The sequence below is a fragment of the Xyrauchen texanus genome, chromosome 6 (genome assembly GCF_025860055.1).
Source record: "Xyrauchen texanus isolate HMW12.3.18 chromosome 6, RBS_HiC_50CHRs, whole genome shotgun sequence".
NCBI classification, from domain to species: domain Eukaryota; kingdom Metazoa; phylum Chordata; class Actinopteri; order Cypriniformes; family Catostomidae; genus Xyrauchen; species Xyrauchen texanus.
In genome coordinates, this window is record NC_068281.1 from 35,312,829 (window position 1) to 35,326,101 (window position 13,273).

The 13,273-nt window shown below is 39.3% G+C and overlaps 1 protein-coding gene across 1 annotated transcript in view; it reads left to right on the forward strand.

Moving 5' to 3' along the window:
• LOC127644608 (alpha-N-acetylgalactosaminide alpha-2,6-sialyltransferase 3-like) overlaps positions 1 to 13,273 on the forward strand; it is a 131,501-nt gene that overhangs the window by 61,174 nt on the left and 57,054 nt on the right. Inside the window, exon 3 of the mRNA XM_052127871.1 lies at positions 10,651 to 11,060. Coding sequence (XP_051983831.1) covers positions 10,651 to 11,060 — 410 coding nt within the window. The remainder of the gene's footprint in view (positions 1 to 10,650; positions 11,061 to 13,273) is intronic.

Genomic DNA, 13,273 nt, shown 5'->3' on the forward strand with positions numbered 1-13,273 from the left:
GAGGATTGCGGAAGCGGGGCACACCGGCTCTGAAGCGGACGGGGTTGGCAGCCTGTAAGTCAGGACGGGCGTGGAGAGACGAATCGTGGCAGACAGGGGGAGTACCTTCGTGGGAAGAGCGGTAGCGTCATCCTCCAGATCGTCCATAGTGGGCGGCGATCCGCTGACTCGTAGGGTCTCCTCCACATAATTGAGGAGTGTCCAGCAACGATTCGTCGGCAGCAACCACTCCCTCAGAGACCCGTTCAAGCTACCCCGGAAGAATACCACCAGGGCGTGATCGGGGAAATCAGAGATTTGTGCCAGCTCCAGAAAATCTTGGACGTGGTCCTCCAAAGGGCGGTCCCCCTGCTTTAGGCAAAGGAGCCGGTAATTCGCCGGATAAGCTGCTAGATCCATTTTGTGGTCAATCGTTCTGTAACGAATGGGAGGCTTGGAAGGCAGACGAGGAGAGCGGATCTAAATGCAGCTTTAACTTTTATTAAATAAACAAACAAATAAACACAAAGGAAACAGCCACAATGGGAAAACAAGAAACAAAACACGATGAAACATAAACTGAGAACTCGGGCAGGGAACACAGATCAGGCTTGACAACATTCATCTACATACAACGATTGACAAGGACTGAACCAAAAACCAGGGTATAAATACATGAACATAAGAAAAAGGGGCCAATGAACAAACAGAACTCCAACTAGATAACAAGGGAATAAACAGAGGCAAATGGCAAATTAACGAGGGCAGGTGCAAACAATGAACAGAGAACACGAGGCTAACAAGAAAACTATGGAACTACAAAAGGGACAAAATGACAACTACGGAACTACGAAAGTGACAAAAATGACAAACAAAGGGCAAACGTGAGACAAGGCAAGGTATACATAACATGATGCTTGTAGTTTGACCACGTTTGTGCTTGGGCTAGTAAATTAGAGGGCTTCTCAATAAAAACTTCGAAACAGTCAACTATCACAGCAACTTTACATCCAAATGCCTGCCTGAATCTCATTGGCATTGTAGCTTGAAGAACATGTCGCTCTGGCCACTCAATTTTAAATTCCAACCTTTCATGAAGTATGTCAATTACTTTATGCCAAACTCTAGAAGCAGTTGGCAGAGAGATCTTGAACCTGAAAGCTAAATCTTTCAGCGGGAGATGTAGTCTCAGCTTCATCAAAACTAAAATGAACTGTTCAAATTTAGACAGCACAGACATAGGACCACAACTGACGTAGGGTTTGCATAGCTCAAAAATCTGAATTAAAACTAAGAAGTTGGGGAGCCCCGTGTAGAACATTGGCTTGTCTTCGTTTTTTTCAAAGGACTCCTTGTTGAACTGTGTGGCCAGTGCTTTGGCTCGAAGATCTCCCAGCTCTGTTGTGTTTTGTCTCAGAACATCCTCCATCTTCTCAATGTCATCCATTGTTAGCTCAGTCTGGCATCCGGTATCTACATAGCCTGCAACATATCAGTGGGGAGCATAATTAGTTAATTCATGAATATGAATTATGTGAATTGTTGTGAAGTTATCTTTTTGACAACCTTTTTACAAACATGCAAGTTCTCTGGTCCAATTATACAGAGTGATTTTAGTTAATATGAATTATGTGAATTGTTGTGAAGTAATCTTTTTTACAAACATACAAGTTTTCTGGTCAACATTTGTAACAATTAATAATTATTAATAACAATGAATAATAATGCTGGTTACACATCTTAGTACAATAATTTACCTTTATCATTTAATGTCCCATTCCCACTGATCCCCTCTGATTGTGGGTTGTTGTCAGCTGGCTGCTTCGGTTCTGAGCATTCGGCTGTCTGCGTCAGATACGGGCTCTCATCTGTCTGTTGGAGATCCAACATAGCATCTGCACATTCTGACCTTCTTTGTTGGTCTTCCTTGATCTTCTTCCTTTGCTCTCGTTTAAGAGACGCCTCTGATTTGGGCTTAGTTTTTTGGTAACCTAGGTTGACCGTCGAAGCCCAATCTACCGACTCAACGTCACCCAAAGCGCTAGGGCAACCTAAAAAGCCCCAATGAAGTCCATATTAGACTACCGGTAACTTAATAAGCATTACTAAGTAAATGAGCATTTAATGACAACCTAATGCTATATAAACACAGACACAAAAAACACGTTGGCTAGCTAACATACCTCCGACGAATTGGTCACTGCAGACACAGGCATTAACAGACTCCTCCCGACCGCAGACGTACGTTAAAAATCCACGTTTTACGGTGTTGTTCTGTGAGCTTTTTACATTTCTCACCTTTATGAGTGACAATCTTCGGTACTCTATAAAAACCCTTTCCCTTTTCTCGATTAGAACGATTGGAGCAGCCGTAAACTACACAAAACATTGGCATTTTGCCAGACGGCAGATCCTCAGCTATTTCACTTCCTGCCCTCCATCTGAATTGCGCGCTCTCGCGATGCAGCAGCGTGACATCACGTGAAACCAACCTATAGGGACTGGGTCCACAATGGCCTGTGTGCCACGCAAACAACAAAATCAGTGTTCTAAAAGCAACCCCCCCCCCCCCCATCTGTCTTATGAAGATCCTTTGGGATTTAGCTCTGCAGAAAGAATGTCCAACATCAATAAGTCTTTTCCCTACCTGCAAGTAACATAAGGCCATGTGTCAGCAAAATCATCTGGTGTGACCCATGAATCATTCATGCTGTTCCTGAATCATGGTCAGAAAGGGTAAGGCCATGGCCCCCTGTCAGGTGACATGTCATGTGGTATGGTTTGAGACAGGTTGCTGTGTAAGCTGGCACCAACACTTAAAAAACTATTAAAGAGTTCCCACTCTGTCTTAAAGGAATAGTTCAACCATAAATGAAAGTTCTCTCATCATCTGCCATCCCAGATGTTTATGACTTTTTTGTCTTGTGCAGAACACAAACAAAGATTTTAAAAAGAAAATCTCAGCTCTGTAGGTCCATACAATACAAATTAAAGGTGGACAGAACTTTGAAGCTCCAAAAATCACATAAAGGCAGCATAAAAATAATTCACACGACTCCAGTGGTTAAATCTGTCTTCAGAGGCAATGTAAGTGTGGGTGAGATACATAGTGAAGTCCTTTTATAACTTTGTATAATCTCCACTTTTACTTTCACTTCCACATTTTACTTTTATTTTTGGTGAAACTTCCTGCTTATCGCCACCTACTGGACAGGGAGGAGAATTTATAGTATAAAAGGACTTAAATATTGGTCTGTTTCTCACCAAGACCTTTCAAATCACTTCTGAAGACAGATTGAACCACTGGATAACATTGTATCAATTACTTTTATGCTGCATTTATGTACTTTTTAGAGCTTCAAAGTTTCGGTCACCATTCACTTGCATTGTATGGACCTACAGAGCTGAGATATTCTTCTACAAATATTTGTGTTCAGCAGAAGAAAGAAAGTCATACACATCTTGGGTGGCATGAGGGATGAGTAAATTATGAGAGAATTATCATTTTTGGGTGCGTCTTTCAGGTAAAGGATGGACTTGATTTTGTAACTAATTCTTAGGTTAAGTTAGGTCTAATTAGGCCTTGGAATTTGACAATTGTCTGTTCTGAAGTTTGTTTGGTGTGTTGAAGTTTCAGTTTCAAGGGCGTTCACACTGACAGCAAGTTGCAATTGTTGAAACAACCAAAAGTTATCCAATTGCATTGTTGGTCTCTTTCAACTTTGGTATTTTTGTCCTTGTTTGATATAAGCTCAAAAGGGTATTTGATTGAGTATGCCATTAGTGTATATTATCAGCACAGGATTATGCTCCTACATGAGTTAATCTTATCTTAAAGTAAAATACTGTATGTTCATCTCGAGTCCATGAAAGAAAGAAGGGTTGCATTCACCTCTTTCCATAGCAATCTTGAGCTTTTAATATATACATTTTTTTTTTACAGGTATCATATTAATCCAATGTACTGGCTGTTTTATAGCTTGCACAGTAACCCCAAATAAGTCAGCAGTACTAAAAAAAATTTGAGTTAATCAGTTACATCAAATATTTTCTGTACATAAATTACAAGTTTAAGTAAGCAGAATTGTCAGTTTTATCAGAACTGTCAGTAAGCAATTGTTATTCATGCCTGTTTATTTTTTCTTAACTTGAAGTATTGAGTAATCTAACTGCATTTTATTGGTACTTAGCTTTAAATGTAACTCTTTGATTACATTTAAATGCTTTGGACTTAAAATCACCATGTAGGCTCAGCTTAAATATGTCAAGTAGAGGAAAGCATGCTGTTAGCATGTTTAATGCATGCTAATTGGGTAAACCATGCTTTGATTAGCTTAGCAATTGCTCAACAAGTATATCAATATACTTTAAAATGACTTAATATTGTTCCTGTCATCAAGCTAATCTAAAGCTCCACTATTCACTATAATGACAACCCCCAAATACTTTAACATGACAGAAACTCTTCTCAACACCACAACAAAAGTTAAACACATTATACACTTACAAGTATCTCCCTTTAAATTCATCTTGCACAAAGACACACAATTTAACACTTCATTTTAACATTTACTCTCCCTGTCAAGTGCCATGCAAAGAATGCTGGGAAATAAAAATCCCCTTCCCAGTTTCAGTTAAGTATAATTTCTTGTAAATTTAAAGAGACAAGTTCATACAATTCAAAACATTAAACAATTCAGGTTACTTAAAAGGTGTAAGTTTTGTGAAGAAGAAAGTTCTAAATACTCATCAAGGTTCATTTATTTGAACTAATTTGTATGATTTAATTAGTTTAAAATGTTCTGCTACAGAGCAGGTTAGCCTTTGAGTGATCAAGGTGATACAAAATAATGTGGTGGATCAGGCTCACGTGGAGGCCCCCAGCTTGGCACAAAGTGCACAAACACATCCCTTAGTGATGAATGCTTTTAAGAATTTTTTTGTCCTATAAGATTAATTATTATAATTTATTATCAAATCTGTTATCTTGTAAAGCATTGTGTATGATTTTATAATATGCTGTACTAGTATTCACTGTATCTACTCTTACAAAGTATACTTCGATTTTGACGTGAACATCCAGCATCTGCGTACAGTCGAACGCGAGCCTGTCAAAGTATACTCCATTTGATGGTGCACGTATACATGTGATACGCTGGACAATTTCTTCAGGAGTTTAGACCCATAAAGATGTCTTATATTCCTTCAGACTCAAGTTATACAGTACAAATGCAGGTATCTCCAGACCTCCTCACACACACAATCTTGACTTGCACATCTATTGTTGTTGTTTTTACTTTCGTCTCTGTTAGTTCTATCTGGAAGTCTCGCAGACTTGAGTGAAATTTAAGATGACATTTATTTGATGAATGTAAAACAGAAAAGTAATGTCTTTCGTCTGGCGGTCTGAAGAAGTTGTACTTGGAACTGTCATATCCTGTCTGGAGATAGGAGGCAGGGGCGAGGAGCCTACCCCCGTGCAGGACGGGACTCAACTGGTGGTGGTGGGGTGGTGGAGGTTGCCGTGTTTGCACACTGAAACAGCAATGTGATAGATTGTGAGCAGACTTATAAAGCAATGGCTTACATGTGATTGGCTAGGAGTTACCCAGCTAATGGTGCGATGATGTACAGCTGCTAGTTTCCCCGTTAGAACTATGCTGCGCTTACATTTACCGGTGATTACGTCTTCTTCTAGCATTTCTTTGTGATAATGGCTTGAGTATTGACTAATTCCAGGTGCATGCGCATTCAGCATGTTCAAAGATGCAGGGTTAGAAAAACCAGGCTGCACGCGTTCAGTACTCGAGCACTCTGTTGAAGATGTGATTTTCGTCATGTCATTTGTATCCTGTAGATTTCACATTAAATATATATGCAGTATGTGCAGTGTTTTTTTTTTTGGTTTGTTTAATTCAGTGAAATATACTGAAATATTGCAGAGAAGTTATTCACATTTCGACTCTATACAAGATGTTTATGAATTAAAAGTGTTTATATGTTCTATTAAGCCTCCTAAATTTTATTATGATATCAAAGGAAAGTGGAATTAACTTTGGCAGTGCCAACAGAATTAATGCTTTGCCATATGGGCTTTTTTGAAAGAACTAGACATTTTGTACAATCCTCAGATATCAATGACTCATTTGCAACTGTTTATGATTCTACTATATTTTTCTCTTTTTATGGATTCGAAAGTCTGAGCGTGAGGCGATCATCTGTGTTCCACGACTGCTATCAGGTCCTTGAATAACATGTTATATGGGGTAGAGTTTGTGGTGCCCCCCTAGGGAGTTAGTGCCCTATGTAGACTGTGTAATATATGTATAGGGAGTGCCGATACTGGTCACTTTACCGGTTGCCACATAACATGTTTAAAAACAAAAGCTGGGAGCTATGGCTGTGAATAACTATTTAAATTTCAGTCTCATACAAAGCTATTGCATGGTTTCAGAAGACTTGGAATATAGCCCACCAGTTAATAGTGCTTTTTATGTCATTCTTAGAACTTAGAAGCACATTCAGAAGACATTCTTTTTAAGATCTCATTTTGTGTTTCACAGAAGAAAGAATACAATGTAAGGAAGAAAAGAGTTAAAAAAAAAAAAATATATATATATACAGTGAGGAAAATAAGTATTTGAACACCCTGCTATTTTGCAAGTTCTCCCACTTAGAAATCATGGAGTGGTCTGAAATTGTCATCGTAGGTGCATGTCCACTGTGAGAGACATAATCTAAAAAAAACAAATCCAGAAATCACAATGTATGATTTTTTAACTATTTATTTGTATGATACAGCTGAAAATAGGTTTCACCAGGTTTGCACACACTGCAGGAGGGATTTTGGCCCACTCCTCCACACAGATCTTCTCTAGATCAGTCAGGTTTCTGGGCTGTCACTGAGAAACACGGAGTTTGAGCTCCCTCCAAAGATTCTCTATTGGGTTTAGGTCTGGAGACTGGCTAGGCCACGCCAGAACCTTGATATGCTTCTTACAGAGCCACTCCTTGGTTATCCTGGCTGTGTGCTTCGGGTCATTGTCATGTTAGAAGACCCAGCCTCGACCCATCTTCAATGCTCTAACTGAGGGAAGGAGGTTGTTCCCCAAAATCTCGCAATACATGGCCCCGGTCATCCTCTCCTTAATACAGTGCAGTCGCCCTGTCCCATGTGCAGAAAAACACCCCCAAAGCATGATGCTACCACCCCCATGCTTCACAGTAGGGATGGTGTTCTTGGGATGTACTCATCATTCTTCTTCCTCCAAACACAGTTAGTGGAATTATGACCAAAAAGTTCTATTTTGGTCTCATCTGACCACATGACTTTCTCCCATGACTCTTCTGGATCATCCAAATGGTCATTGGCAAACTTACGACGGGCCTTGACATGTGCTGGTTTAAGCAGGGGAACCTTCCGTGCCATGCATGATTTCAAACCATGACGTCTTAGTGTATTACCAACAGTAACCTTGGAAACATTTTCGGGGCAGTGGTGGCTCAGTGGTTGAGGCTCAGGGTTACTGACCAGAAGGTCAGGGGTTCAAGCCCCAGCACCACCAAGATTCCACTGTTGGGCCCTTGAGCAAGGCACTTAACTCCAGGTTGCTCCGGGGGGATTGTCCCTGTAAGAAGTGCACTGTAAGTCGCTTTGGATAAAAGCGTCTGCCAAATGCATAAATGTAAATGTAAATGGAAACGGTGGTCCCAGCTCTTTTCAGGTCATTGACCAGCTCCTCCAGTGTAGTTCTGGGCTGATTTCTCACCTTTCTTAGGATCATTGAGACCCCACGAGGTGAGATCTTGCATGGAGCCCCAGTCTGAGGGAGATTGACAGTCATGTTTAGCTTCTTCCATTTTCTAATGATTGCTCCAACAGTGGACCTTTTTTCACCAAGCTGCTTGGCAATTTCCCCGTAGCCCTTTCCAGCCTTGTGGAGGTGTACAATTTTATCTCTAGTGTCTTTGGACAGCTCTTTGGTCTTGGCCATGTTAGTAGTTGGATTCTTACTGATTGTATGGGGTGGACAGGTGTCTTTATGCAGCTAATGACCTCAAACAGGTGCATCTAATTTAGGATAATAAATGGAGTGGAGGTGGACATTTTAAAGGCATACTAACAGGTCTTTGAGGGTCAGAATTCTAGCTAATAGACAGCTGTATCATACAAATAAATAGTTAAAAAATCATATATTGTGATTTCTGGATTTTTTTTTAGATTATGTCTCTCACAGTGGACATGCACCTCACGATGACAATTTCAGACCCCTCCATGATTTCCAAGTGGGAGAACTTGCAAAATAGCAGGGTGTTCAAATACTTATTTTCCTCACTGTATATATATATATATATATATATATATATATATATATATATATATATATATATATATATATATATAATTATTGGTGAAATACATTTTGTGCTTATTTGTTAAGCACACTTTAAGTTAAATTTATCAGGGGCCAATGCAGTAGTCTTAAGCTTTGTATTCCAGCTCTGGTTTAAAGTTTGAATGTCAAATTAATTCTCTCTCTCGTTTTCTCTCACTCTGCCTCTTTTGCCTCTCAGCATTTTAAGCATTGTGAGAGAATTAAATAGTACTGTAATTACAGTACTGCACAGCATTTTATTTAGAACAAAATTAAATGAAAATGAATATAATTCAAATCCCAGGTTTCCAGGCTTGCACAAGATATGTTTGGATACTTTTAAAAAGCCCATCATTAATTTTTTTAAACAGGTTTGTGTAACTGATAAGAATGCTGCTATGCAAACAATTTGTTTATGTAATCACTCATTTCCAAGGTAGTATGAAAACAATAAATAAATAGGACAACTGTGGTTGGGTCTTAAACTGGCTGCACAATTTTTATGATAAAAGAACTGGTCTGCTTCATAACAGCATTAGTCATTGCTATGTACATTTGGACTCCCTCTCTGTGATGGCCTTGTTTTCAGTCTGCTTTTCAGGTGCTGAAACTTGCATAGGGCTTTAAATCAAAACAGACAATTAATGAATCGTTAACATAAACTTTATGCACAAACAGTGCTGCCTTTTTCATGTTGTACTGTCAGAAATAAAAGCGTATGAAAAGACAATCTTACAGTGTATGATGTAAAAAGAAGCATAACAGATTTTTTGAGGTATTGGATATTTTTCTGTATTTTTTAGCATATTTATTGGGAGCACATTAAATAGCGTAGTCTAGTATGTTAACCCATTTATTAACACTACATACAATTGTACATATAATTGCATCATCTTGCATAGCAGTGCATCATAATGTATTTCTCTTCAAAAGGTCACTTTATTGTCTGTGTGTTTTTTCCACCGTTTGTTTTTATTCTGCCCAGATTGGTGTTTGATATCCAGGCATAGTCCAGATGCTCCCAAACGCTTTTATGGCTACCAACTCACTGACAGTTCGTTCCTGGTCCAGCCAGCCAATCGATATGTGTATATCAGTGTGAGTTGTATATGTACTGACTAGCGGGATGTTGAGACAGACTGAGTGTTAATAGAAGGACAGGTGAGAGGCCAGAGTTGCACTGAAATGTTTCTCAGTCTCCACTGAATGGGAGACTGGAGTTGCAACTTATCCATTGTTTTGTAGGAGAGTGTGTAGGGAGGAAAGCTCCGCCACAGAGGTGGGTCTAAATGCAAGCATTGAAAGTTTAAGTTTTAAAGCATTGCAGTAGTCCAATCTTGAGATGAATAAACATTACATTAGTCACATTATTCTTTTGGCCACAAAGACTAATAATGTGTCCACTGAGTCACTGTCACTGTTGACACTGAGACAACAGAGAAAGAGAGAGGTGTAAATCAAATTACTGCCTAATTGTTACTGATCTGCTGGTCAGTCATAAGCTATTGATCGGTCCCCATCACCATTATCCTGTCTAGAGCAATAGTAATTTGTGCTCAGATTTGCAGATCAGCCAAGCAGGGCCAACATGCTCTAATTTGTTAGGGCAATCTCACGGCACTCAGCATCCCTTTGGTATTCTAGTCGAATAAATAGAAAGACCAGGGTGATAGATTTAATGCCACAGTGCTGATGATTAGTCATTACATTGCCGGTTAGTAGAGGTAAGTGTTAAAGGGTGCTGTCTCCCAAGTCGTCGGCTTAGAGAAACAGTATTCATTTCACACTCTGCCAGCATGTTCACAGTTTAAGAGTATAGCTATCTAGCAGACAAATCAGGCATACTATTTGGCTGGTGTACATAAGAGGGAAATAAGTTTTCTTGTTTTTTGCTTGGGTTTAGCAGGAAGCTAATTATTAAGTCCTGTAAAAATATCCACACACCTCTTCTATGCTTCCTTTAGTTAAAATATGAAGCATACTTAAATAATTAATTTACCCAAAAATATAAATTCTGTCAATATTGATCAAACTCATACTAATTGATATTCAAGTGAGTAAATAATGGCAGAATTGTAATTTCTGGGTGAACTCTTCCTTTAAATAAAGATGTATGAAATAATTTATCTTACCTAGCATTTTCAAGAAACTATAATTTCATCTAATCATAATCGATAAAAGTTGATATAATATGAAGCATTTTTTATTGTTTTATTATACTGTACATAGTCAAAATAGAATATGGAAGCTTGCATGAATGATTTAAAAAAAAAACATATTTTCTTTTCTCTTCTAGCCATTGAAGCTCAATTGTGAGGTGTGTAGTATAGTGTCCAGCTCTGGCCAGATGTTGGGGCGTGAAGCCGGGGCAGAGATCGACCAGTCCTCCTGCATATGGAGAATGAACAACGCACCCACAAGGGGCTTTGAGATGGACGTAGGACGCAGGACGGACCTGAGGGTGGTGTCCCACACCAGCGTTCCACTGCTAATCCAAAAGCCCCAGCACTTCTTTGGCCAGGGGAACGATACTGTTTATGTGGTGTGGGGACCCTTACGCAACATGAGGCAGGACGGCAAGGGCATCGTGTACAACATGCTACGGCAGGCGGTGGATAACTACCCACAGGCTCGCATCTATGTCACCACAGAAGAGCGCATGAATTACTGCGACACTGTATTCAAGAAGGAGACTGGTAAAGACAGGTGAGATAGCTGTAATCACCTCATTTTAAAGTCTTGTCACATTTTTGTATTTTACTGCAGTGGTTCTCAAAGTGTAGGATGTGCCACGTGGTGGGGGTGCAGAGGTATTGTTGGGGGGGGGGGCCATGGAAGACTGACCCGTTATCAAATCACTTCACACACGTTCAACAAAATTAGTGACAATACACGGAAGAACCAATGTGCACAATTTCTTCTCCTCTACGTTTCTCCTGCCTTTTTTTTTACTTTTGCCAGGCACCGCAGTGCTTTCTGGATGGAGCTTCCCACAGCCCAAAGCGTTTAGTCAGTGTCCGGTGCACTCACAGCTGCACTTATGTAAACAAAGATGTCTCATGCGCATCAGTTTCAAATAGGGGAAAAGATTAATTGATACATATATTTTGGTCTGTTCCTCACACAGCACAATCGAATGGCTTCAGAATAATTTAAATTGAAGGCACATGTGATATGAATTAATTTTTTGAGGGTAGGCTGGGCGATATGGCAAAAAATATTATCACGATATTCTTTTTCATATCATTCGATATCGATATTTATAAGGATATTGAATCACATTTGTACATTGCACATTTTTTTTAATTTCCAAAAAAAGAAGAGAAAACAAAATCCTAAATAGTCTTTACAAAACTGCATTGGGGGCCCAGATACAGCCAATGCAGTGGTGTCTGAGGGATCTTCTGTGAAAATATTACAGTATTTTATAGAGTTTATCAATTGAGTTCAGTTGGATATGAATGTTATAAGATGATCTGTACATTTTGAATTATAATGAAGGTGTGTATATATATATATATATATTTGTTTTTTTTTTTACATAAAAATTATTTTCATATTTTTTACATACAGATATCCAAGTATGGGGGCATAGAAGCCCTTGTGACTGAGGAATGATACTGTATGGGGGTTCAGGGGTATCTCCAGAGAGAAACTTTTGAAAATGTAAAAGTCTGAATGGACCATTTGTCTATTTTCATTAAAGTGAGAAAGACTAGGCTACAAACTAGTCATTGTTTTGTATTTCATCCTTGTCAGAGATGATGAGATCTGAATAATTTCACAAAATTAGAACTGAAATCTATTTGTTTATTATTAAAGGCTTGGAACATGCTGATTAATAAAACTAAATTTGGAAAGAAAAAACTTTATGGTCTAAAGGCGCTCTGGAAGCACGCACCTCATGTTTACTCACATGCGGGGAAAAGAGGAAGCGGGTGCGGCCCGGGACAGGGCATCAGTGAAGCGTGTTTCAGTGCTATAGAAAAATATTGAAGAATACAGCACAGAAAGATCAGATATGATGTAACCGGCGCTGTTGTTTTGTGGCGCTGCTCTCTAGCGATGATGAGAGGGCGTAACCGTCGTCATGATGCCTTGCAGTCAAGATGGAATCAATCTGGGATCGTGAGTGCGGTGACCTGCTTAGCGGGGGCAATAGCAACTTCATACAGTCTTACGCCTGTTTCACACATACTCTGTTTGCAGTGCGTATGCACTGAATTAAAGTGGCAGCGCATTGTTCACATTAAAATAGACATAGATTGTAAAGAAACTGTAATAATTTCAACATATACGCATAATTTCAGTTAATGTGTTCTACAGTTACTAAATTACAGGGTCAAGAAAAACAAAAAAGTATGATTATAGTCCCAAAAGTTGCAAAATGCCATCATATATGATTTTTTTACCCTAAAAAAAGACAGAGTGAACCCAAATGCGTCTCATTCTTCTACTTCTTAGCAACAGATATAGCGCGATAGCTTTTCTTCTGTCAACAACTCGAACTACATGTAAAACAAAGAATCACAATGATTAAAATGAATTTTCATACTGTTTCAATGTCTTAAACAATGTCAAAGTTAACGTTTGTATTTAAAATCAAAATTCCTTACACATTTAAAATTTTGTGGCACACAGAAACTGCGGATCAGTAGCGCACTGCAAACGCAGCATATGTGAAAGCACTATAGCGCGTGCTGCTCCTGTACCGGATACGCACCGCATACGCACATGGAGTATGTGTGAAACGCCGTTAGGCTGTGTTTCCACTGACGCAGAAGAAATCCACACAAAGCAACTCCCAACGCAAGGGACCCGCTTACCCCGCGCTGCTGTCAATTTTACAATCCACATCGCGAGCTTGACGCTGGCTTCCATAGCAAGAAATTGAAAGCGCTCGCTCACATTCGGCTGTG